Source organism: Strix uralensis, chromosome 14 (genome assembly GCF_047716275.1).
Source record: "Strix uralensis isolate ZFMK-TIS-50842 chromosome 14, bStrUra1, whole genome shotgun sequence".
NCBI classification, from domain to species: domain Eukaryota; kingdom Metazoa; phylum Chordata; class Aves; order Strigiformes; family Strigidae; genus Strix; species Strix uralensis.
In genome coordinates, this window is record NC_133985.1 from 7,034,853 (window position 1) to 7,061,905 (window position 27,053).

The 27,053-nt window shown below is 38.1% G+C and overlaps 1 protein-coding gene across 2 annotated transcripts in view; it reads left to right on the forward strand.

Annotated features, from left to right (window-relative positions):
* SLIT3 (slit guidance ligand 3) overlaps positions 1-27,053 on the forward strand; it is a 528,649-nt gene that overhangs the window by 399,733 nt on the left and 101,863 nt on the right. For both annotated transcript variants that reach the window (XM_074883610.1, XM_074883609.1), the window contains exons 15-20: positions 2,663-2,813; positions 4,037-4,111; positions 13,222-13,365; positions 16,157-16,300; positions 21,713-21,876; positions 24,043-24,175. In XM_074883610.1, the coding sequence (XP_074739711.1) occupies positions 2,663-2,813; positions 4,037-4,111; positions 13,222-13,365; positions 16,157-16,300; positions 21,713-21,876; positions 24,043-24,175 (811 nt within the window). The remainder of the gene's footprint in view (positions 1-2,662; positions 2,814-4,036; positions 4,112-13,221; positions 13,366-16,156; positions 16,301-21,712; positions 21,877-24,042; positions 24,176-27,053) is intronic.

Below are 27,053 nucleotides of genomic sequence, written 5' to 3' on the forward strand. Positions count from 1 at the left end.
TTTACAGCGTGTAAGAAGTACTACGTGCCTGTTATAGTTAATTGTACTTTCTGAATCCTGTCATGTGTACTCAGAGCCCCGCAGTAGTACACTGATAAAGCCCTGCGTGCAGAAATGGATGTACACACTTAAATAGTTCTGCAAGCAGATGGCTGAGTTTTGCATTAGTATCCCAGATGGGAATAACTTAATAGAGCAGCCACCTGTCCAAGTGATCTCAAGGCTCAGGTCAAATAGTAAATTTTATCTAGTCTTTGGCAGGTGATTCCTGCTGTCTCACAGTCTAACGGATGACTGAGTGCTTCCTGAGCATGTACATGCTATTGATTACTTTTGACTTACTGCTTACCTGGGTAACTCTTATTTAAACTCATTTAGAAGAAAAAAGGGAAAAGGGGGAAAAAGAGAGAAGGAAAGAAAAGTATGAAGGTGATGTTTGCTCCCTTCCTCTCCTGCTGAGCTGTGAGGGCTTTCCCCTGTTGCAAGCATGGAGGCAGTGGACTGATGCCCAGACAAGATCAACTTCTTAGAGCTGATGCAATGTGGAAAGTTGTATGTCATCAAGAGACTGAGACTGCCAAGTCAAAATGTTGTAAATATTTATTTACTTTGCCAGAAAGCTTGAGAGAAAACCAAAAACTGATATTCACCCTCTAATGTTATATACCCCTTTGTCTCCTTCATAAAGCATTCCACTTACTTTCCCATCCTTCTTTTTTCCTACAGGAAAATGAATATTGTATCCATCAGTAGACTAAAATAATTATACTTAATAAATTTTTACTCTGTGTAACTTCATGATGTTTGTGATGATTCTTTCAAAGAAAGCTTTTACAATGAAAATTAGAAATGCTCCTTCAAGAGTTAATTTGGGGATTTCCAAGACACTTTCTGATCACTGAAAAATTTTGATGGGTTTTTCAAAGTGTACTGTAATTGTAGCAGTTTTAATAAACTCTGGTCCTGGTAACTGTTCATCTTTGGCATTATTTCCAAGGAATCAAACAACCAAATGTATTGTTTCATAGACCTAAGAAAGAATAGCTGTATGTTCTTGTAATCAAACCATAATATGCTCATTGCGTGACATTTTAGCCTGACTACCAAGCCTGGAATTTTTAGCACTGGAAATCAGATGTGGTTTTTTGAAAGGATAAGGGTTTAAATGATAGTGGTGTGGGGAAAGGCTTAGGCTGTATTTTTCTAATACTTTAAAATGCCCGGTGGTACTAATATTTTAAGTGCTGTGCTGTCAAGGTAAAAAACAGTAGCAAAGTCTCACTTTAGTTGTACAATTTACAATAAGCATGATAACCTGCAAAGTATTTAGCACCACAGAAGTGGTAATGTACAAAGCTGTATGTGATTTTTCTCATAATCTAGTTTGGAATTACAAAACTAAGCGAAGTCTGGAATTAAAATGTTAGATTGCCTGTAGAATTGCTCGCTTTCACTGCATCACCCTGTGGAGGTAATGTGTAACATAAATTAAAATAATAGTGGGTTTAGGTGACTTCTTTTTTCTTCCAGAAAATAGTATGCAGTCATAAAATGAGCAGTAGTGTATTTATCAGTCTGGAAAGGGGAAGCAGGTGATGAATGTCATCAAGTCTCTAAAAACAAATTTCAGCTTAGGTTTAAGTTTTTATTTTATTCAGGTTCTTAAAAAACTGAACTTGCTCAGATCATTCCTGAGAAAGCCTTGCAATTGACTTTTAAAACTCTGGAGAAGTTTAAGTACTTCTTGGTGGTTATTGATCACTGGGCATTACACAAGGTTCCTGAGACAATTCTGGCGCTTCTGTTATGAAATGTGAAGTGAGTGCACAGGTATTGCCTGGCGGGACCTTGGCAACACTTTGCTTACATCCACATTTATTAATACTCCTGGTTCCTTGAAGCACAGAGATCAAGTTTCCAACCTGCTGTTATTAAAAGAGAAAAACCAAACCTGAAAAGGACAGATTAGTTCACTGAGCCTAATTGGAAAAGCATTTCATTAGAACGGGTCAAAAACCTAGTCAAAGAGGTCTGGCAATCATGGTATAATGGTGCATTAGGGAGTGCTTCTCGCTAAGTATGGTCTACCCGTTCCTTAATTAAAATGAAAATGATTTAAACTGCTATTACTTTGCTGTTTGTTTAACATAGTTAATAAAGGTATCTAATTGTTGGAAAATTGACAAGGTTCTCTCTTAAAAGATTGCTCTCGAAAATAACCTTAATAACTGAGGTCTGAAAATTTGGGGCTTTTTTATGACATCTTTAAAAATCCTTTGTCATTTGAATGCACCAACATAGCTCCTGCTTTCATGAGATCCCTTTTCCTTGTTGCTGGACTAAGTTCCAAATGGGGAAAAGCGACTTTGCTGGAGCTCATTTGAAGCAGGCTCCAACAGCTAATTAGATGTGCTTCAAAAAATACCTTAACAGGTAGGCTTGTTAGACAAGGAATTAATCTATCAAGGGAAGAGTGAAAGAACAGAGGCTAGTCTTGGGAGTAATTTAAAAATTGCTGAACAAAAATCTTTGCCAAGTATTACAATTGTGTGCAGGAGCTGGGAGCTGACAGGAGGTGGTGTTGAGAATAGATTCCATAAAATCTCTGATTGCTGCGGTTATCAGGAACTGTTTACTGGAATATATTTTCCTTTTATTGCAGGGTCAGAGGATTACAGAAGTAAATTCACCGGGAAGTGTTTCATGGACCTTGTCTGTCCTGAGAAGTGTCGCTGCGAGGGAACAATTGTAGACTGCTCTAACCAAAAACTCACCCGATTACCCAGTCACCTTCCTGAATATACTACTGATCTGTAAGTGCTGGCTCTCCAGGATGTGCTCAGCAGGGCGTGCTGGTTTTCCTCATTTTTAAAGGCTGTAAAAGGGATGCAGACCAGTTCAAGGCACCTTCTACTTTAATCCCTGTGTGAAAAAGGGGAAGTTAATTGTATTTCAAAGGAGCACCACAACTCTCTTATTTCCTTAGCATTCATGCCAGCTGTGGGGATGAGAAATGAGAAAGACACACGCACATGGCCCTGTGCTGCCTGTGTGTGTGTCTTCTTGAAGTGTTGACCTGTTATGGGGCCCAAGCTGTATGGTTCCTTTCCATTCTACCTATGAGTCCTTTGTCTTTGCAGCTGGTCATTTTTATTTAAGAAATTGATTAACCCTTTTGAGTTAAATGTGTGATCAGGAACTCATTCCATCTCAGCAGTGCCTGCTACTTGGGTCAAATGGCTGTCACTAAAACTAATGTATTGTTAAACCATAAGTGATTTTATGGAATTTATTTGCTTTTAGAGATTATTCAGAATTATAAAGATAATATACTTCTAAAGAGTATGAGAAAACATGTTTATGACTTAGTAACTGAAGAAGCTGGTTCTTTTGTTATATTAGTAGCCCCTTCAAACACAATTCTATTTTTGTGTTGGTATTCTATTTATTGTACTTAAGGTATTCTATTTAAACTCCCATAAAAAATTGTTGATCTGAAGTCAAGACAGAAAAATATGAGAGACATCCAGAAACACATCAAAGGCTCTACATAATAAGATGGAGCATGTTATCAGAGAAAGAATTTTGGATCCCAAGCCTGCCAAGACAATGGCCGTTGCATTAATTTTGAAGACCAGTAGAATTTGATGGGAAAGGACCTGAAATCAGATCCCTCCCATTTACATGGACCACAGCTCCAGTTGCATGTCTTCTGTAGCAGAATGCGTGAGGGAGGTTTAGTCATGCAAACAAGGCTGTGTAATGGTTAAAGTTAATAATCCCTTACCCTGTGCATTGGAATAAGGCATTCTGACACTGTCATTTGGCATTACACTCTTAAAGGCATCCTAAGCTCTTACTATATTCCCTTCCCTTCAAAGCTAAACTCTTTTTACTCTAGGATTCTGGGAGAGATGGCAGATAGTGTCTTGCTTAACAAAGGTCATAGTTCTCTGTGTGGCAGCCCTGTATGTCACAGAGATATGTCTATAGACATCTGTGAAGTATTAAATGTCTCTTTGTTTGTTCCTATCAGGCGTTTGAATGACAATGATATTTCTGTTTTGGAAGCTATCGGACTCTTCAAGAAATTGCCCAACCTCAGAAAAATGTAAGTTTCAGTCACTTGCTTGTTAGAATACATGCTGCCTTGGATTATAGGAAGGAGGAGGGTATGATTTTTTTATGGTTTAGTACTGCCATGTCAGAAATCACTTTTTTAATGTGAATTTAAGGAAACTGAATGAGTTGCCTGTTAGATGGAAAGGCCCAGTTAAACCACAGTGACAGATGAAGATCCCTAGGCTGACAGTTCATTATTCTTTAGGCTATATTTCTGAAAGTCTTCAACTCATGGTGACTGAAAGGAATTCTATCCCAGAATTTATTCAGAAGTATGCTTATTGTTAGAGATGGCTACAATGTTTATTAGCATTTTGGTGTTGTCTTTTGAGTGTATTGTGCGACTCCAATTAGTGTGATTGTTTCAATTAGTCAAAGGAAAATAATATTACAAGATATAGATGATGGCAGCTTCTTCTGATCATTATTGTTTTAGAGAGAAGAATCAGTTAACTAATTTAGAGATCAGTCATTCAAATATATCTGTATAATTCTGTTAACAACCTGAGTCCTGGCACTGTACAATGTATATATTTAATAAGAGCTGTGTTTTGGGAAGAGGATAATATGTTAGATACCTCCTGATAGTCTTCTAAATGGATCTTTCTGAAGTTATTTAAAGTTTTAACACTATGTCCCCATTGCTAATGTCTCATCTACCTGTTTACTTTTAGTAAGATTTTATTGCTAGAGTTAAGGTAATTTAGGGAAACCAACCAACCAGGCTTTTAGTTCTGCATTCATTTCATGTGGTTTCTGCTGCCTGGAGCTTCCTAGTCTTTTGAATCCATGTAAGATCTCAGGTTGTTTGGAGACAACTGTAGTGAGATTCTTACGTCAGTTTTATTTCTGCAAGAGTTTCAGATGCAGCACTGTAGGTTTGGGAGTGGGCGTTGTATTTGTGCAAGTACAGACCACCAGACTTGGGGAATTAATAATATACATTAGCCTTGTATTTTATGAATGATCCGTAAGTTGTAGGTATGGTGCATTTAGAAAAAGTTGTTGACATTGTTGAAGTGCTCTGTTGTCTATGTAAGTAGATAGTAAATGGGAATGAAAAATGGTGTATAAAAGTACACACAGATTGGAAAGCATCTGTCCTCATCAAACCTTCAGGATTTAGGATTTGAAAAATGGAGAGGTGATATAGCTGGAATAATTTCTTTCATTTTATTTAAAACTTACCATAGGCAAGTTATGATGCTGTCCTTCCTGTTCCCATCAATCACTCAGGTGGGAGGGGTGCCTTGACAGGGCTGTATTGTTATGCATGAATGTGACATAAAACAGTTATGATAGGGTTTTTTTAAGAGTTTGTTTCCTGTGAAGCAAAAAATCTTTCTGCTCTGTTCTTGGTAGGTGATGAGAACTGAGGTGTACAGGTGCAGTTCAAATGGGTGGAAAAAAGAAGTTGTGCCCTACACCTCATAAAAAGAGTCTCTCATATGGATTTTTAGTGGCAGTCTCCAAGGAGTAAACTGCTCTTTAGGTAATCTTTGTAGTTAAGTTAATTTATTTTTTCCTACCTGATGTTGTAAAGAAGTATCTCAATTTGAATAAAGGGATTTTCTGACATGGGTGTTTTTTAGTATAAGTGGAGCAACATTTCAACCATAACCTTACTCAGTAGCTTGATCCTTAAAAAGCCAGATTAGACTTCTTTTTTCTAATTCTCCTAGTTCCATTTTTGTGAAGGGAAGAGGTTACCAGGAAAAAACAAACAAGCAAACAAAACACCGCTTTCTTTCTATGTTATTATTTGGCCTTTACTAAGTGTCTTTCTGCTAATAATAGGCCTATCTCCCTCATGCAAGAAGGGGAATGTAGGGAAGTAACAGTGGATGGGATTGCCGCTGCTGCTGGTCGTAATGCAGCAGCTCCGTAGGGGTGGCAGGAATGTGATGCGTGTGCTCTTCATTAAGTCTTACTGCTGCTATTAAGTTAAGGAAGAAGAATATTGATCAAACCCCCATTTATCAGTGTGTATAAGGGACAAGAAATTTTACTGTTACTTGATTGGCAATACTGACTCTGTCTCATCATATTCCTTGTCTGTTCAAGTATTAAAGGAAAACAGCAGGTGGAGGAATCTGTCTGGAAATTGGATTGCTTCCTAGGCTTAAGAAAACAGTTCAGAGGTTTGCAGTGGCAGACCATTAGCCTAAACCACCTTTTTATTTTCTTTTTTGTCTTTATTTAATCACTATAATTCTCTTTCTTCTGAAATGAATCTGAATATCTGGAATCTGGATATCTGAATCATTTGAATGATTGCCCTCCGATTGTCCTTCATTCAATTTAAGACTAATGACAGATTCGTGTCAAGGGAATTTGCAAATGAACTACTTTAAGAGTATCATGGTTCCACTGTGGATAGTAAAGCTCCAGCATAATTCCAGAGGTAGAAGGATTAGCTCTTCCTTCCTCTTCACGAGTGCTTCATCTTGGTGCCTTCTCATCTTACATTATGCTTAAGGGTAGCTTTGGTTTTATCACATGAATGCTGTGAGGTGGTCTGTAAATTGGACCTTAAAGAGGACTCAGATTTTACTTGCATTCTAGGCGTACACTCACATTTGTTCTTTTGTCACTCAAGCTCTGTCAGTCCTCCATGTCTCTGTGTGTGTTGTGGCGTATCACAGTCTCTTGGGTTTTCTAATAAGATTCCAAAGGGAAATAGTCATAGATTTGGCACTGACATATTAGGGTTGCTCTAGTGTGTATATGTGAAAATAGTCTTTAATTATATATTCACATAACAGTTTTTAGTTGGACTCTTGTCCCAATCCCTTGCTAGGTTCCTCATCTCCTGATTCAGTGTAGTTTCTATTCTCACCATGTTTTGCCTCAGTATAAGGCCAGTGTCCTGTCCTTTTTCTCTCTACCTCCCTCTAGCCACTGACAAAACTCTTATTCTTCTCACTGAGGCTCCCTTCCTAGCCCTCACACACAGTTACTCCACTTCATTGCCTTGAGCTGGTGATCTCACTGGGGCCCCCTCTCCAGCTAAGGACGTTACTTCTTAATACTGCTTGGGATTGGTACAATAGATACTTGGATAGAGACATGTGCCCAGTCCCAAACTTCACACAGCTTGTAGCTCAGTGTCCTTCACCATCTTGAGAGACATTGGAAGATGAAGAATCTGAAGTGAAAAAAATCTCTGGAAAATTAGCTCCTAAAATTCAGATTTTCCAAAAAATATGTCTTGCAGTCTCCTTGGATTGTGGCAGGAATCTTAAGTCTCTTTGTTAAAGTCTAAGAATTCAGCCAAATCCTAACAGCTTTTCACGGGGAAGATGTATCCTTTGAATAAAACACCTACATGGTAGTTACCAATTAACAAATTTGAAATCAGAATTTATTTGAGTACTTTGAGCTTGTAACAAAAAGATTATCAGAGTTTTGAGGTATGAGAAAAATGGTGTTTTGGTTAGCTTTATTTCCTGGAATAGGTGACCTTCCTTCTGTTTGAAAAAAAAAAAGAAAAATAAAACTAAAAAGTATCTACTTCTAAACATGAAAAGGACATCTGACCATACATTCTTTTAAATCTTGCCAATGTTATGAAGTGAATATAAAAAAAAAAAAAAAGGAAAGTATCCTATGCAATAGGTGGTACTGCCAACTCCACCTCTAGTATATAATTAGCTTTTGGGCTGTAATTTGTCTGTAAATAGTCCTCCTAAGCTGAATCTTATTGTATGATGGGTCAGCTCAGGATTTAATACATTTTAATGCAAACCAAAATTGAATTCTTGATATAGAAATTTAAAGGTCACAGATCCATAACGCAAAGTTATGCCTCATTTTATTTAGGAATTAAATTAAGATTACCCTACTGGTTTTTAAAAGGTTAACATGTCTGCATATGCCTTTTTTTAAAAAAACCCATCAACTTCAATAATTAGCTGCAAAATCCCCTATACATAATGCTATTTCCATAACCTAAATTTTAATCCATCTTTATGTTTAATGCTTTTTACAGTAGAATAAAAACATTGATGTAGATTCCTGTAGACAGATCTAACCTGGTCCAGAAGTAATTTACTGGGTTCTCCAGTGGGTTTTGCAAAATGCCCTGAACTCTGTGTTGCTTTCATTGCATTCTTACCATATTACCTCACCTGATCTTGCCAGTGTAAAGGGATGACCTGTCTCTGAAAGTCAAAGTCACATTACAGTGACTTCGGGCTCCAAGAACTGTGTTGCTAGTATTTTTCAGGGTGCTTAGAAAAGAGCAATGTGAATCTGCTTGAAGTGCAGGAGAAATACAAGGGTGCATTTCTGAGCTCCGTGAGAGTGGGAGCAGCTCCATGACTTGGGTTTTTGGGGGTATCCTATCCCTGTGAGAAAGAAAGGCTCCAGGACCTGCTGCCCTCCAGCCCTGGGAGCTGGAAGCTTCTGTCTTTCACAGAGGAGTGTGTTGCCAGTGGGAGACCTTCTCACTCAGCATAGCAAGATCTTGCATCAGGCAGGGGTGAGAGGCAACACTACCATTCGCAGAGGTAAGGTTATGACTTTTGTGGAAGGGAGCAGTTCTTTGCTCGCAGTAGCTACCAAATTCAGCATGAAGCAAGCACTGGGGACTCCATATGACTCCCTGGGACTGCCTCAAGTTATTAATCAGTGAAAAAACCCTCCAGTGCTTGGGGACTCCCATGGGAGTGGGAGCCTGGAGGGGTCTTCTGACAGGTTCAAGCTCCAAAACCCCCTTGGTACCTAACTCAATGGAAACATGGAGATCCACTTGCATGCTGAAATGGGATGCTGACCTGTAGGGAGAGACTGCAGCTCCCAGATGTCAGCTCCAGAGCCTGCCCACTCCCTGGTACCTGTGAGAAATCAGTGGGACTGGCCATTCCCACTGAGATCCCAGCAGCTGTTTCTGCAGAGAAAAAATTGTCAATGAGCTCACATTAAAAATAAAAAGGTGAACTGCCATATACTACCGAGGAGAAAGGGGACTGACCTTTTTTCTCGGAGAACAAGAACAATAAAAAATATTTACCTCAAAACCTGAAAGGGATATCTAAAAGTTCATTCTGTTAAATCTTGCCAAAGTTACAAAGTGAACATAAAATATGGTCTTATAATAGGAAGTGTCAGGGTGTCTTGGCAATAGCTGGTACTGCCAACCCCATCTCTAGTATATAATTGCCTTTGGAGGTTTAATTTGTCTGTAAATATTTCTCCAACATTAACTTGTATGGAGTGTCAGCCCAGGATTTAACACATTTTACATGCAAAATAAAATTGAATCATGATAAAGCTGGCAGACTATAAGTCAGTTTCAAAAACAGAATCTCAAGTTTCTTGGGGAGGTAAAAGTAGTTTGTGTCCTTGGAAACAGCTGTTACCTGCTGTTCTTTCCCCTAAGCTTAAATTTTGCCATGGCAATTGAGGTTGCAGTCATCTGTCACTTGTTATACAGAAGCAGACTTTGTTTTCTGGAAATTATATTGTAGAGAGTGTTGTGGTACATAGCATTTGGGCTCATAATGTGCCTGTCTTTTTTTCCAGTGAGGCCATCAGTCTGCTCTGCTGAATGAATGTAGGAATGTCACTGGGTGTACTTCACTGTTCGTAGTGTTTAAGACTTTAAATGCCATCCTGCTTCTGAGAACAACTCACTTAAAAGCTAGCCAGAAGCTGTAAAACCTTCTCAGCATCCTCCAGAAGAATGCAACGGCATTGGGATTTTCCTCCTAACATATACTTAAAAATTCCAAACACATCATCGACAGAAATATTCTAGGGAAACCCCCCCACAGAACAGGCTGTTTGTATGATAAAGCTACAGGGTTCAAGTGAGACCAAGCAGAGCTTTTGCATTTGGACTGCGCTCTGGTGGTGGTTCTTGTGGGAAGGAGCGTCGGTAAGACAGCGATGGATAGCGTGCTGGAATGGTAAAACTGGCCCAGCAGGTACAGCAGGAGGAATGGTTCTGCTAAGTCTGAATAGAATCCAGCTTGTTCTGTGTTGAAGTTATAAGATCAACAGAAATAATAATACTATAAACTGTAGCCATAAAGTAAATAAAATCTGACTGAAAAGTGAGCTGTGTGAACAATGTCACCTTGATAGCTTCTTAGATCTGTTAATTTCCTATTTACAGCCCCACATAAAGTAAACCCAGGCTTTCCGAAAATTTCTTTTGACCTCTTGCCCAAAATAAAAGTCTGGAAATAGGATTAAATGTTATCACCAGCGTTAATCAGGGAGTCCTTACGGAAACAGTAACCTTTCTTGAGTGACCAGGTTGACTATAGGTTCCCAGAGGGCATAGGTATCTTGGGAAATATACCTAAAATACCTAAGACTCATTTTCTTTTCCACTGTCTTCCAGTATTTCAAGAAGAATTCCTTATAGAAGCTTAGTGTCGCAAGAGAATGGGGCTTGTTTGTAATGAGAGTTTGCTGTAAAGTCTGTCAGAAGTTTTATTCTGATTAAAAAAATATTCCTTGTTAAGTTCTATGATCATATATGAAAGATTCTTATAGTGCTGGGAAGGGTGGAGTAGAGCTCTCCCGAGTTGCAGAGCAGACAAAAGCTTCACTGCTTTCATTTTTCAAGGTTTGTATCCACTGATTATTTTTGCTGGTAGACTGAAAAGTATGTAATTTCTCATGTTTATTATTCTAGTAGGCCAGACTTTAAGGAGGATACATTTATTTATTTTTTTTAGTGAATGAGTGCTGTCATCTACATTTTTTTTGTTGCATTCTTATATGGGACGCTTTAGTTCAGGAAGACAAATAAAGAAATCCAGGTTAGCACAACATCTGCTTTGACAGTACTCTAAGCAGAATTGCAGGGCAGTGTCGTCTTTACCTATTTATTATTGTAAAGCTTGTCTTTTCTCTGCCTTGTAACTTTGATTTCACCATAGCATTTAATCTTGGATTTTTAGATCTTTTTTGTGGGAAAGGTATATATAATTGGCTTCTTCTGAAACTGCTAGCATATTTTTGGATAACTTTGTGTTGTTGAAATGATTAGACATTATTAACTCAAATGAGTGAAGAAGTTATCTACAGAAGTTCTTTGGCAGCAATTAAAATTCAGATGATTTGGATTGTATAAAGGTGCCAATTCCTTTGCAAAGTATGTCCAGCCTTTTTCTCCAGTATGTGCTCTTTTTCGCCTTGAGTATCTAATCATCTGTTAAAATTGCACCCATGTTTTCATATATGTGACTATCTTTTAGGTGGTAAAAACTAACAAAACTTTTTAACTACAAGTGTAGGTCAGTTTGCAATCTGTGAATTGAAAGTCAAAGTTTTTGTGCATTATAGTAACTCACGCTCCCTTCCCACCACAAATATTTACTTATTTATTCATTTATTTTTGTGCAAATATGCATCGTGGCATGGTCTTTACCAGGAGAGGGATCACTGGGAGCATTTATTTATGCCAGCATTCAAAAGAGATGCTGAGCTATAAACATTTCCACTAGAGAAATAGCTGAGCCCCAAAATTAAATGCATATGTCAGAATATCCTTCCTTGACTTGCTTTGACACTGAACATAAACTCCTCATGTGAGTGTTAGTTAGCACAAAGCACTAAATTTCTGGAAAGCAAAATCTGCATGTAAGTATTTCTGTATGTTTTTGTGTTATTTTTGGCTGATTGCTGGCATACTCCTATTCTTTCTCATCACAGAATGTACAAGAGGTGATGGGCCACATGCTGTAGGGTCCACTATCTGACAGTTGTTCAGCAGACATAAACCAGCATACTCAAGTTTCCCACATGAAACGTATCTCCAAGACTCAACTTTTTTTTTTTTTTTTTATTAAGTGATGACTTCTGCAAAGAGCAAGACCCACATTATTTCTATCTGAGGCCAAGCTGTCCTGTTGCCATGTCTTCTGTCAACTTTTATCCCAACAAGATTGCCTGTTCTTCTGAGCAGAGTAGCCCAGGTGTTAATCTGATACCTTGTCATTTGTTTTATATCACCTGGAATTGGATTTTGAAACTATTACTCATGCTGCGTGTGTACTGGGATCATTTCTGGAATAATGTGCTATTCAGTATGAGTAATAGTGTTAGAATTTGGCATCTTCTTGGGAGTAAGAGCATATCTTTTACTTTCTCTTTTTTCTTGGAGACAGTAAAACAAAGACTAGTGTTTCCTGTGTTAAACCTAGACAAATAGGTTTATTCACCAAAATCTGTACAGGACATGACTGAAGGACTGAGGCCCAATGTTTTAATGTGCTTAAGGCCTTTTATAGAAATGTTTTAAATAATTAAATGCCATTTATTTTTATGCATCTCTAATGGCATTTTATCATTCAGAAGTTTTCTATTCACTGTTTTTTTACAAATATGAAATATTCAAAAGATTAATTTTGCATTTCATCAGAACTTCATTTGACTTTGTAGATTGAAGTTTTCCAATGTTGATCTATAAGCAAACATCTTGAGACTGTATAGGCAGAGTAAATATTTAGAAAATAATGCTGTATATTGCAGTAGCTGTGAAATGAGAATTAAGTGATACTCATTTCGAGTGGTGGTGTTAAATTTATGTGCCTGGGAGTTCATGAGTACACATATTAAAATTTGTATCAGATATGCAGTCACACAGTTCTGTATGTTAGTCCAGTGTTGAGTTTAAAAAGAATAAAGGTCCTGGTACACTAAATGAAAGTGGTCCATATTTCAATGTGTGGTACCTATTGCAATCGTAGTAGCATTAACTGATTCTTGCCAGATGAGCACCCAGTCCCAAGCATGGTCCATAACTTCATGGACATAAATCAGATGTTAGAAACCCCCACTTATTGTACCCCTGAAACCCTTACAAGCAAGAAGAACATGAGGTGTAAGAGCTGGTGATTCTGTTAATTTAAATACTCTTAATACATCTGGTATAGTTGTGGTTTTGATGAGTGAAGGGGAACTATTTGTAAGTACAGTAGGTATACTTTTGAACTTCTGTATGCTCTCCTTGCTGAATGTCTCTCTAGATAACCACTAAAAGACACATATTCTTCCGATCTTCTTCCTTCCAGTGTGATGGCGTATGTTTGGAATAAAACACTAATAATTTTGGTTTTGTGACTGGTTGTGTCCTTCCAGAAATCTAAGCAACAATAAGATCAAGGAGATCCGAGAAGGCACATTTGACGGAGCTTCAGGAGTGCAGGAGCTGATTCTGACAGAGAATCAACTGGAATCAGTTCATGGACGAATGTTTAGAGGCCTTACGGGGCTAAAGACATTGTAAGTGCAAAGACCTGTGTTTCTCTGTTCCTCTGTAAGTTGAGTGGGAGTGCTTAAGTTCAGCAATGCCTGCTAAAAAACCTGTTACAGGGTCTTCCATCCCTGTCATGAAGTCTTCAGTATATTTCCAGTCCTGGGTAGGTTTGAGATTTATCTGCTATTTCTGTGAAAAAACAGAAGCCAAACTGTTACAGGTCCTGCTGACAGAAGGTAGCTGGCCACTCACTCTGCACATGTAGTAGCCCATGAGCACAGGCATGGCTTTGAACTAGCCACAGCATGCTCTCTTGCCCACACCAAGTACCATACAAAGTATGTGTGGGTATACTATTAATGTGGTTGTGGTTGGTGAGAGTGTGAAGGAGAAATAGAACACAAACGCATAAGAAATCAGTTTGGTATTACTTTTGTGCTTAGACAACCTTTGTAATTTATTTCTGAGAACTAACACTTATACATAAACTCATAGTACCTAACACTAATTTATTTTCATGTTAAAAGTTATATTGGAAGAAGGATCACAGATGATTTCAGATGGTGTCTAGTCCACCCCATTCACCATCCTGAGAAGCAGTAAGGGACTAGGCTTCTGGTGACAGCAAAGATTCATGCTAGATGATATGTATGAACTGTACATGAAAAATACCTCTCTTGCATAGTCTTCCCTGCTGTAGAAAGAAAGCACTTGACTAGGTGGATGCTGTCAGTAAATAAACTGTATGAATCAAAGTTCAATTTAAAATCTGCAATTTATTCATTAGCAGCAAATACTTCTTACGGTGCAAAGTATCACGGTACAATTACTTCAATCCTTCCTCAAGTGTAAAAAGAAATCCAGGTTTCACTTCAAGAATTATGACCTGTAATAATGAATAGGGAACTTATCTTTTGCTGTTCCTTTAACATTTTTTTTTTTGTGGTTACAGCCATCTGTTCTTTAATTTAATGTATGCACTTTACTAAGGGATTTGAAAATACTGTCCATAGATACTAAATTAATTTTTATACTGTAAAGCAGCCTGTGGCAGTGCTCCTAAACAAAATTCAGCATTTTTTAATAAAAAGATGCTTAACATTCAAGCTATCCTGCTGACCTGACCTATATTTCCCCCTAGCTGATAAAGCAGTCTAAATATACACAGCATGATATGAGGATCTGTAAATATACGTTTTCCTTCAGGAAGGAGGGCACACAGTACATGGTGAACCATAATACAAACCCAAAAGTTTTGGCTTGAGGGACATATATTTCTATCCTTTAATTGACTTTCTTTGAGCATTAAAATCATTGTCTTTTACAGAGAGGCCACATTGGACAGGGTCATGGTCCAGTTTTTAGAAGACTGTATGTAGTCTGAAGTGTAATAAATCGCTGTGCAAGATATATTGGCATCCAAATTCAGTGATCCCATCTTGCAGTACTACTGCCTGATACTTTGCATACAGAATTGAGAAAATGTTTCCTACTGCTACTAGGCCGCTAAGGGCCTTATTTCTCTTATTTACTACCCTATTCGTTCTAGAGCTTGTGGTTTTGACCTGACTTTTCAGGCAGCTTAGTAATCCATGTGTAAGGTATGTGTCTCTGTGCCTTGTGACTCTTTTCTGACACAGTTTCACCCCAGTTGCAATGTCAAAACTTGAGACCATAGTGCCTGTGATGGTAACTGTACATAGAGAATAGTAATGCAAAACCAGTGTAATGTTCAGGTCTTAAACACTGAGTGTTTGAAATGACACTGTGGATTTCTTCCCAGCCATATCTAATTTCTCGTCGGTGTTTTTCAAGTATCTATTGATGTAGCATCTAAACACCCAACTGGTGGATACCAACCTGAGATTTAAATCCAGAATTCTAAGAGAGTATGAATTTTCATTGTTCACTGCTTGAATGTGATACCAAGGAATTAACCCTCCTCAATTTGGAGGATCAGTTCACTGGAACAGCAGCATGAGCTGCATATATTTTGTGTATTTTTGCTAGTATGCTTTAATTACTAAATAATTTTTCACCTAAGTAGGAATATCACAACTGTGTAGTGATGTTTACAGACCCAGATGTTGATGGGCATGCAGTGTTACAAATACACATGAGCCTTTTTTGCTATGGAGTGAAACAAGATACTACAGTCTTTCAGATTAATTGGGCTTTATCATCGAGTTCATTGTTACCATAACAACTCCGAGAGATGTATTTTCCAAAACGCAGCACTGATTCATCCAGTACAAGCACTGAGCAAAGACCATTTTATTGAATGGTTACTGCTTTCTGTCTTGTCAATTAATGATTATAATGACGTTTCAGAGCTTGTGTTAGGTCTGGAAATCTAAGCTATTCCTTGATTTCTGCTGAGGATGTTGTTTCCTTCCATACTTTTGCAGTGTGAATTACAAAAAACATCCATGATAGGAGTAGAAGTAATGTGGTTAGTATTGCTATTGTCACACATTTCTGGCAGTCTTTCTCAAGTGATCTCTGAAATACATCTTCACTTACTCTCAGACATTTACTAAATTAAGACTTTAGTTTTCATTTCAAGTTTGCCACTAGTCGTAATTTTGATTGCATACTATTTTCAAATGTGGAGCTCCCATCAGCTTCTAATGTTGTGTGGAAGAAATGTGGTTTGAAGTCAGATGTTTACACATAGCTGTGTTGTACTTCAGCAATCAATAAAAATAGAGTACAGTGGTTGCCAAAGCATTTGTTGATGCTCTAGATAAAGGACCTCCTATCCTGAAATTATACCCCATCCCAGTAGTTCCTAATTCCCTGTTTTAATCCTTGCAGGATGCTGAGGAGCAATTCTATCAGCTGTATAAACAATGACACCTTTGCTGGACTGAGTTCAGTGAGGCTTCTTTCTCTGTATGACAATCACATCAGCACTATCACCCCTGGAGCCTTCAGCACATTAGTCTCTTTGTCTACAATGTAAGTTATCTTTTTATGGTACAAACGTGTCACAATGCTGTTACTCTGTGCTTTCCTTTTAAGACAACATTTGAGTTTTAAAATCAAACTACTTATTGTTTACATATGGAAAACCTCATTTAGGGAAAGAAAACCCCATCCTACTGAAATCTCAGGTTTGGAGGATTTAGAAAAACATTTGAATTGCTTCAGCTGGAGTGGCTGAAAAAACTTTGAGGTTGCCAGCCTCAGGCAGGATGACTGTTTTGCTGTGTCATAGCCTAGTGCAGTGCACAGTACAAGTTCGTGTAAAACAGTCTCTGCAGCTTCAGAAGTACAAAGCTTATCATACACTTCAGCTCCCTGAAGCTGCTTTACTTTCAGTAGAGTCTAGTTTTGTAAGAACAGCTTTCTTGGATTCCAGTTAAATTAGTTTAATATCAGAAAAAATCTACTAGCTAATGCTTAGATTTTCAGAAGAGTGTAAGAGGACAAAATACTGAATGTGAATTTGAAAATCGCAACCTAAGGTTTTCTGGTAATTCTCTTACATTTTTAATCCTTCTTTGAAGTATTTCCCTTGCTTCTTAAATATGTTTACATGCTTTTTGTAGTGAGTCCATTTTAATAAAGTACAGACTGATAAATGTAGAAAGAAAGTCTGTTCTTTGTTTCCAGCTGTGAATGGGGACCCTGATGTTGCTGTTAATGGGAGTTGTCTGCTTATTTCCCTTCACACTGCCCTGAAAATACAACCTAACTGTCCAGTCAAAATAAACTATTGGTGCTATTGCATTTCAGGTTTTGAAAGCATTCTCCATCATGTTTGGGGGAAGAAAGAAGTGTTGAATCTCAGCTGTTTTATTCTTCCATTTTGTTGTTCTGACTTTTCACCAGCAAATCAGTTATCATTTTGGCATTAGTTCCATGCATCATAAAGAACCCAGACTTTTCTTCCATTTACTTTCTGTAGTCCAAAAAGCCTTCTTGAAATTGATGGACAAAGAGAGAAACAGAACCAGATTATTTTTATTGACTGTTTTCAAGTCGCTGGTCAAAGCGAGTGGTACCTGCTGAAGGCTCATTCTCACTGTGCTGCAAGCAGAGTGCCTGCCCGCTCCTCACCCAGCTGTCTCTGCGCTTCCTTCTGTGCATCCCATAATAGCTGTGACTCTCTGAATCAGTCTATAAAGTCCCTACCTTGTTTGCATAGAAGCATCTTTGTCATGTTTTGTTAAAAGATAGCCCATTTTCTTCTTTTTTCATCTGTGGATAAAGATTATGACAATTTCTAGCAACAACAATTAAAGCTGCTGCTAATTACAATGCATTGCTTTGGCACTGACTTATGATCATGTTGGGCATGGCAGGTTTCAAGCTGTGTCTTGATGAAAAAGTTTGTTCTTTGACACCTTTTCACTCTGTGCTTGATCTACAGACAGGAGAAGATGTGCTTTTGACTTCTTTAGACATCGGTTTAAGGCCATAGTGATATTTCACATATAAATGCAAAATTCAGATTTGTTCATTTCCTAGCCGTGCTCACTTGTAGGTGGATATATTAGATGACAACGCTACAGAAGATAGATAGTATGACTGCTTTTCCTGTTCAGCCCACACTTTGTGAGTTAATCGGGTATTGTAATGACTTATTTTTGCATCTATTAATGTGAGACACAAATTCATACAAAGTTTAACGTTTCCATTTTTATCTTGGCGTATTTACAGCACTAAAAAATTATTGCTCCTTTTGTTACTACTCTTTGTGAGTCAGCCTCACTGATATTTTCAAAACATGGACGGATCTGAAGATAATGTCCTGACTAATGGTTTTCAATAGAACAACATCTATTTTGTAAGTTATTGGTAAAATAATAGTAGTTTTTTATTTGTTGCTAGTCAAACTAGGTACTGTAGCATCCTAATTTGAAGTGTGCTTGCAGTTCTGCATACAGAGAATTCAGTCATGTGTTTCAAGTGGGCATATTTGCAAGCAGAACTGGTTTTCCATGAATTATTATTATAATAGCTGCATGGAGCTAATGCCAGAATGATAACTGGTTCATCAGAATAACATGCAACTACTCTAGTATAAACTTAACCTGAATTCCGGGATGTATTTTTAACCTAATTTCAACAACATCCAGATGCGTTTCAGCATGTTTTTCTAACAGGTCACTAGAATCCATTTAAATAGTTAATATTCTATGGCTTCTTTGCAATTTTTAAGAGACACTTGTAGTAGGATATGCATATTTTATTCCTCAAGACTTCTGTTCCCCCTTGATTTTAAAAATATGTCAAGGTCCTTGAGTAAACACTTCTGAATTTAATGTTAGTATGATATCTTTGCTAAAACCTTGATTGCTTCATTTCTGTTTGAGTGGTTAAATCACTATCTTATGTGTAGGAACTCTGATTAGTAATTATGAATTTTTATAACAATTTGTCTGCCCAACATTACTGTTTGTGATTTGAGAGATCCACTTGAATAGACAGATTTCAAAATAAAGCTTTTGCAAATAATTGGCCTTTCCAGGCTTTCAATTGCTTTTCAAGTGAATTAGGGAATCTCTTGTCCCACGTGATACTTTATAGAGAGCCTCGATCTTACTTTTTTCCCAAAAGTTGCATCACAGTTTTGCAATGGAAAGAGCATGTATGTAGGGACATCTATGAACTTCATACCACATTAAAGCAAAAAATCACTGCTCCACAGTTGGACAAAGGGCAAAATTTAGATGTTGCTAAAGTGGCAGGAGAATGTGTGTAATGCATGACAAGATAAATTTGTCCTTTTTTACCCAGAGTTATATGAATTTTGAAGCAGTAATTTGTTTATTTATTAATTTTATATGTATCACCTTACTTGTTTCTTAGTTCCTATGAAAAACATAATACAAATTCTAATTCAAGGATTTAATGAATTTTAGGTCAAGAAGAAAATGAGGATTTGTGGATAGTTACTGCTGCTCAGCTAGTGAGCAGTAATGCATTAAGTCAAAGCAACCTTCTCTCTGTAGAAAGGGATAATTACTATTTTGATGGGACCATTTTGTAGATCGAACATTTGAATGTTTCTGAAAGTTTTTGATACGTTCTGGTAGGATGCTCTCTAGGTGTGCAAAATTTTCTTTACATTCAGAGCTGCTGGTTTTCTAGAAACCTGGTTATATACACCTGCTGTTTGTTTCCAATTGTGGGTTATTTCATTCTAAGGATTTGTTTCATGGAAGTTGTTCTGTGAATATGATCTCGCCCTTTTCCATCAGTGGAACAAATGGCCTTTGAAGCATTGGTTCACTTAGCATGGGAGCTTTGAACACTCTGTTCATGCCAAAGAATGTCAGTATGGAAAATATACAAGGCATCCTGCATGTGGTCCCATTATGGATTAAAGAAAATGGAAAACAATTCAGAAGGAAAGTAACTAGAATTAGAGTAATGCTTTCAGTGCTTTTCTGCACATTCTGTCTGAAAGCTCCTATGTAACCTGTTTGTTTTCTCATATTATACAGCAAGTTAGCCTTGCCTTTGAATCCTAGTCAGCATGAAGTAGGCTGAGTATTTTCATTATTGAACATTATGCTGAGTTTTCTCCACCCCCAGTTCTCCCTCTACACAATGTACAATAGTCTGTGCTAGATCCCCGTGTAATTACACGCCCAGAGCTCCAGGCTAGCGCAGTGATTGAAGTATGCTTTTTTACAAAGCAAAGAGCAGCTGTAAATCATATTGTGGGTATGTGATGTTGGCCTAGAACCTATATAATTTAGGAACTGGTTTGGGTTTGTTTTCTTGCTGCCACACCTCAACTGTGCCATATGTTTTTGTCTTCAGCACTATTGTTTTCTGAAGGAATTGCTTGGCTGAAAACCTAGTGTGATTTTGGCTACATGTTTAGGTTTTAAAAGTAGGTTGCAAGTGAAGACTCACAAGGTCTTCAAGCTACTACACCTGTATTTGAAGTGGCTGTTTCCTTAAGGCCTTAAAATTTTTTGGTTTTAAGATATGCTATGCTTTAGAGAAATTTCATTATCATCTTTTTTTCTGTACTACCAAAATAATAACTCTCGGATATATTCACATATGATGTGTTAGTTTAGATACTTCATTTTCCATACATGGGGCTCTGACAGCTCATTTTATTTTGATGAGGCAACCTCAGACTGAGGCTATCGATTCTCCCTGTCTCTGTACATAAGATGCTCAGCCTTCTTTTCTTAGCAGGGATATTAGCCTCTTTCCTTCATCTGAAGTTTAATCATAAAAAAGCCTACACACAAATTACGATAGGTGTTTCAGTACAAGACTCCAGAGAAAATTTTTTTCCAAGATTCTCAGCACTAATTCTAGTTCTCTTAGAAAGATGATTGCTTTAAAATAACTGTCACCTTACACTCCTTTCACTCAAAGGATCACAACCTATTAAGAAATAGAAATTAGTTTTCTATACTGACTATCTATGTTACAGGTGTTCCACTGAGAAATTTCTATACATCTATGTTTTCATGGCTTGACAACGGGATGGATAGGGCTTTCCTTTCTTAAACACTGCTATCCCGAGCTACGTTAAGAATCCATCCCTCTCAGAGAGGCTGTCAAGTGGATGCTTTGGGTACTGTGCACCACAGTACTGCAGTTAGATTGCAACCGTATTTGAAAGATATTTTGGGAGCTGTAGCAAGATCTGATGCAGACCTCACAAAGTTCACGAGGCAGTAGAGCAGATGCTTTTCACTACAGATATGCTGCCCTTAGAAAGCTTCATAAGAAGTGGCTCAAGCTGACAGTGCTGCTTTATATATTTGTATATGTACATACAGAGTGCTATCCTTACTATTTCAGTAGGAAACCCAAGTTCAGGTTGCCAGTGGCTCCCACCTGGCACTGGTTTGTAGGAGCTGTAACACAGACAAGTGGGAAGCCTGAGCATACTGGGGCAAGGAACAGCACGCTAAGCCAGCGTGACTGTACACACAGGGAGTGGTACATGGAGGTCTGTGCTAAGGGCTAGCGGTGCTAAACTTTTCCATGGCCTTACCCGAAGTAATGACATTGAAGATAATGCATATGTGGGTGCAGTGTGTGAGGTGAGTTTAGACTTGGGTGTAAGCTGTAGCTTGGGTTGAAGTCCACTATAAATACAGCCCTGGTAGTGATTTAAGCATTTTAAATAATAGTTGTAGCAGTAAGTACTTTCATTTATAAACAGATAGAGAGAGATATGTATGCATATATATATATTTTAATTGCAATCCTAGTCCTAGTATAAAACCTGTATAGAACTTCCCTGATCTGTAGAACAGAGGAGGAGCTCACAGAAACAGATGGCAGGAAAGAGCTTGGACTTGGAACCCATCATCTTTCTGTAGTTATTTCAGTATTTCTGTATGTTCATGTTTGATGCAATTACGTCTTGTTCCGTTTCAGTAATTTGTTGGCTAACTCCTTTAATTGTAACTGCCATTTGGCCTGGCTGGGAAAATGGTTGAGGAAGAAGAGAATTGTCAGTGGAAATCCACGCTGCTTGAAACCCTTTTTCTTAAAGGATATTCCAATCCAAGATGTAGATGTCCAGGACTTCACCTGCGATGGTAAGAAAATCCAATTCAGTTTGGCATTTATGATAATGTTGGCACCTCTGTGAGAACCTCCCTTCCTATCAAGCAATACTGCATGGTAAACATTTTAGTTTAGTGATAAGGAAGACAGCTGTCTAGAGCTGAAGATCACTGTTCCCTATCAGCAATTTATTTTTATTCTTGCTTTCCAGTTTCAGAATTTCTACTATCTACACCTAAAAATAAGAATGAATTTGTTATAGACAAATACTCTGCTTTGTATAATCCTGGCCCTTCCTCCCACTTCCTTATTCATACACTTAGTTAACAGTCTGAAGCCAGTGGGAACAGTTCTTGCTTGGAAAGTCTTTTTGTTTTGGATACTGTTCAGTTTCACCAACAACAGGTATGAATACAGGGAAATAAAAAAACTTAGATATTATTTGAAATGACTCAGTGATTCTTAATGCTTTGCTGGGTCCACATAGGTTTTAAAAAAAAAAATCCTGACATTTCATTTGTTCTCCAGGTAGTTCTTTGTCTTCTGATGAAGCAGATTTTAGAGAAAATAGTAAGGATAAAAACTGACTGATGAATGCACTGCTAACTTGACTTGTAGGCTGTGATTGCCTGTTAAGACCAGATACGCTGGAGCTGCAGTTAGTCATACCTCTAAAGAGACCATGAGTGATAGAAGTTTCCTACTTAGAGTAGAAATTAATTCCTGTCTTAGTTGAGCAATCTGGCAGCAGGCCCAGGTGCTTGGGCTTAGAGCTCAAGGGACCCAAGTTTAGTCATTAAAGAATAATTCACTTTTAGTTTGGAAGAAAAAAAAAATTCAGGTCCACAAAATGACATTCCATGCTTGGGAGCTTTCTCTATCAGTCAGTCAGACAGCCATGGTGAATGGAAGGTAGATGGCAGGGTGTAAAACACAGAACATAGGGGGAAACTGAATGTGCTGAAGAAACAGGCTCTTTCTGCAGGTTTATGAAAAACTTTGAATTTTGTTTTCAGTCGTTAAGCTCATTAAGCTCAGCAGGGGAGAAGAAGAAAAAAAATCTTCCCTGTTCTTCTTAGGCTGGTCCTGCTTCTCCATCCCTCTGAATACAAATTATTCCCTACCATGCATTTATGGGTAATTGTGTTATCTTGTATCAGGACTTCCAGTCTTATTCGTTAATCTCAATGCTCATGGGTACATCCAGCAGAAAGAAGAAAGAAACAGATCTGTCTCAATTAGCCCTTGCATCAGTTGTTTTTTAAAAAAAAGGCAGCACGTAATGACAGCTGGCTGTGTGCTCTTGGATTGCAGCACTGTGTCTCTGTGCTGGTCAGCTCAGGCTGCCTGTACTCACAAACAGTTGTGTGGTTCCTCTCACTGTCATCTAGACAATGTGCCACTAAGTGTTTCCTTTCATATATGTCGTGATACTGTAGCGTGCATTTGCCTTGTGTTTTGCAAAGCCTGTTGCTTTTGGGGAAAATCCATGCTTTAATGTTCTTAACTTCAAAGAGTTGGTTTCTTCTGCAGAAACCCTATTGTTCTTCAATTACAAGATGTAATCTGCTGTTTATGGACCTTTGAAACCATTTCTGGAGAAAGTAGATATTTTTATGTGTGCACAGATGGATCATCAGCATTTGGAAGTATGCTGCTCAGTTTGTTGTTTGCCTGGTTATCCTTGTCAAAAACAATGAGGTTTTACAATTCAGATGATAAATGAAGTGCCAGGCTGACTTTAAAAAATAAAAAATTAACATCTAAAAGCTGAATTTAAAGGAAATCTTCCTAAAGTGGAGTAGATAGTGAATATCATCTGTCAGGATGAATTTAAGGGCAATGTTCTGGTCAAGTTCTCCATTTCAGCTAGTATATTGGGTGTGGGGGGAGGGTTTGGTATTCACATAACTGATTTTACTGTAATTTGCAAAATTACAGAGAAGTAGGCACTCCTCAGAAAAAAAAAAAAAAATTGAAAACATTGCTATTCAGTTTTTGAGCTGTTGTTCATGTTGCCTAAAGAACCTGTATGAAGGCAGGTTGATCCAAAGCATGGGATCTACTTTAAAATATTGTGATGGTTACCATGGATTCAGGGATGTCCCTGCTTGGTCACTGTAAGCAGTTATCTTCAAAGTGCATGACTTTGGGCTGTAAAGCTGACTTCCTAATACTCCGTTTCTCTCCCTCTGCAGGTAATGATGAAAGCAGCTGCTTGCTTTCACCTCCTTGTCCTTCCCAGTGTACCTGTGTGGACTCGGTGGTACGTTGCAGCAACAAAGGGCTGCGAATGTTGCCCAAAGGAATTCCCAAAGACGTGACTGAGCTGTAAGTTACCTTTTACATAGCTCCTTTCATGAGAAGTTCATGAAATTACTTCATAGTGAGGCTTTGTAGGTCCTTGGGGGTTCTGCCTTTGACTTTAGTGACTGGTGTTTTGTGCTTTGGTGCTTTCCATATGTTTTGACTGTTATTTTTAAACTTACTTGTCCCTTGACTGAATACACTGCTCTGTAATGGGAACAGAGTTTATCTATCCTTGTACCCATTCACTCTGTGTGTAGGGAACAAATGCATATATTAGTATCAAATAATCCTGTAGTGCTTCTGAGAAGCCTAAGCTCAGAACAGGCAGTTTGAAAGGATGATGAAAATATGTTCCTGACTTACGCAGCTGTGAGCTAATTATCCTCTGAGGAGATTAAAAAAAGAAAAAGAAAGCCAGCAGTGGAAACAAACAATGAATTCTTTTCTCCAAACCTCATGAAATGGCTAAAATAACAGATAATTAGATTAAATTGTAAAGTAAATTCATCCTAGTTGAGAACCATCTTTCTAGTTGTCTTTTCATCTACCCCTTGCTATGACTTTATACTGGATTTTGATTCTTTCCATGGAAAGAAAATAGACTTGGCTTAAACAGTTGGCAGTAGAAGTACTGAGCTTTTCCCCTTTAGGTCCTTATTCAAATCTATCCCAGGTGAGTCGTTACTGAAACTTGTTACAGTCTCATCAGCATTTCTATATGAAAGTAATTGGTTGAGTTAGTTGGTATGTTCAGTGAATTTTGTAATGAATTAAAATCTGATTCTGCTATTTTTTAGTATCTAGTATTATTTTAATATTTAGTAACAAGGCAGCTGATGAATGATACACACATCTTTTTACTCCCTTCACAGTGAGAGAAGGGGGTTTGCACTGTTTTTATGTGTTGTAGTCAAATACAAGACTTTGATGCTGAATGAGGAGTGTACTGAAAGTATGTGCGGTAGCTCAAATTAACACGGCAATTTTGCGTTAATGAATACGTCCTTGGAACACTGTTAATCAGGGCATGGTTAATAGTAGTTTGAATTAAAAGTCGAGTCCTGGCCTGTATTCCTTTATATATTTCCATCAGTGATAAAAAGTCTTCAAGGTGGTTTCTGGTCTGTTTTTGTTCAGGTTTCATTGCATTCAAATATGACTTGCCAACAATAAGATATCACAGATGTTACTTTGATTTCCACTGCCACACTGAGGGAATTTTTATGTTTAAATTTTGCATTTTGAGTTTTACTGATACTATCTGATACCCTGACGACATAACTTTCACAAAAAGAGTGAAATTAATCTCACATTCTTGAAAACTGCTATATTTCTTAAGCTATTTCTTGGCAAATGAGGCAATAGCCTGGAACTGAGCAGTTTGAGTTCATAGGAGTTTACATGACTGTCTTCTTCAGTAGGAGCCTCTTGGCTGTGCAAGCCTCTAGTTTGGCTTTCTGCTTTCAATCCAGAAATGTGTCAGCAGAACACAGTCAGCCATGGACCGGCTGGCTCTGAATATTTCATATTCTGCAAATATAACCTTGAATCTGTCCCAGCTGTCTCAAAATTCAATCCTGATCTCACTCTCCTCTCAACCAACATAAACTGAACTCCTTATTTGTATGTATACCAAAAGATGAGCTGCAGGTACTGAAGCTAAAAATTTCATGTGTTTGTGGAAACTGTGACAAGAATGAAATGAATTTAAAAAAAAAAAAAATCTTACTTGCCTTCCCTCTGCTTCCAGATCGAGATAAAGGTGTTGCCCCTAATCTAGAGGGGACTATATCATCTAGGTAGCAAGTTGATAGTGTGAACTTCAGTATATTTTATTGTTCTGTGTTTGAGAATTGTCATTGCTGCTGTAGTAAACAGCTTCTCCTGTGGAACCCCACCTCTGGCCTCATTTTGAGGACAGCTAAGACTTGACAGAGAGAACGCAATAGTTTTCTGGGCACAGGGTTCAAACTATTTACACTCCTCACATCAAAATAACCCCGTTTCCCTAGGGGAGTCCTAGATCCCTTGAACTGTGTCCTAAGGCTGGAATATCTTCTAAAAGCTGTTTTGTTTCTGTGGTAGCAGTGGATATCTGTTTAGCACTTGAAACCAGAAAGCACATAAGTTTCCTGCTGCAGAAGATATCGCAGCATTTGCGTGGCTAGAGAGCGCCACAGCAGTCTCCAGGGCAGGGATGCCTTCACCTTTCCCACTGGTGCAGTGGTCACAGGTGCTCAGATAGATTAAAAACCCTTCCCCATGTTACTGCAATCCACGCTGCCTTTCTCCCCTTCCACACTCTCCTGTCAGAGACCTCTGGGCAGTGTGCTGGGGTCTCAGTGCTCCCACCAGGCACTAAGAACTGAGGTCATCCCAAGGAGAAGACAAGGGTGTAAAGAGCCTCTTGTCCTGGTAGCTCACAGCTTCTCCCTGCCAGAGGCCTGGGTGGGGACATGATGCAGGGGAGCATTTTAGTGGAATTTTTATGAATGCACCGTCTGACACTTATAAACTTCCATTATTGATGTATTCATTTACAAGGCACGTTAGCTGTGGTCCTTTTTATTAAACTGCAGTGTGTTTTCATACAACATGGTTTAAGAAAAAGAACTGCCATGTATCTAGATAAACTAGTCTGTTATGGCTGAATATAGCCTTCTCAGAAGTTTCTTTAAATAGTCTTAAATATAGTCTTAAACCAGGAATTCTTTCATTGTAACAGGTATTGAATAGCAATGTGCAAAAATTAGCATACCTCTTGTACAGGCACGTAGGGAAAATGTTACCCTTCGCTGGGAGAAATTTCACTGTACCTAAACTCAGCAAAAAGATCACCAACAATGTTTTATTATATGGTGGACTGGAGACATAGGCTCGCTCATTCCAACTTTCTTCC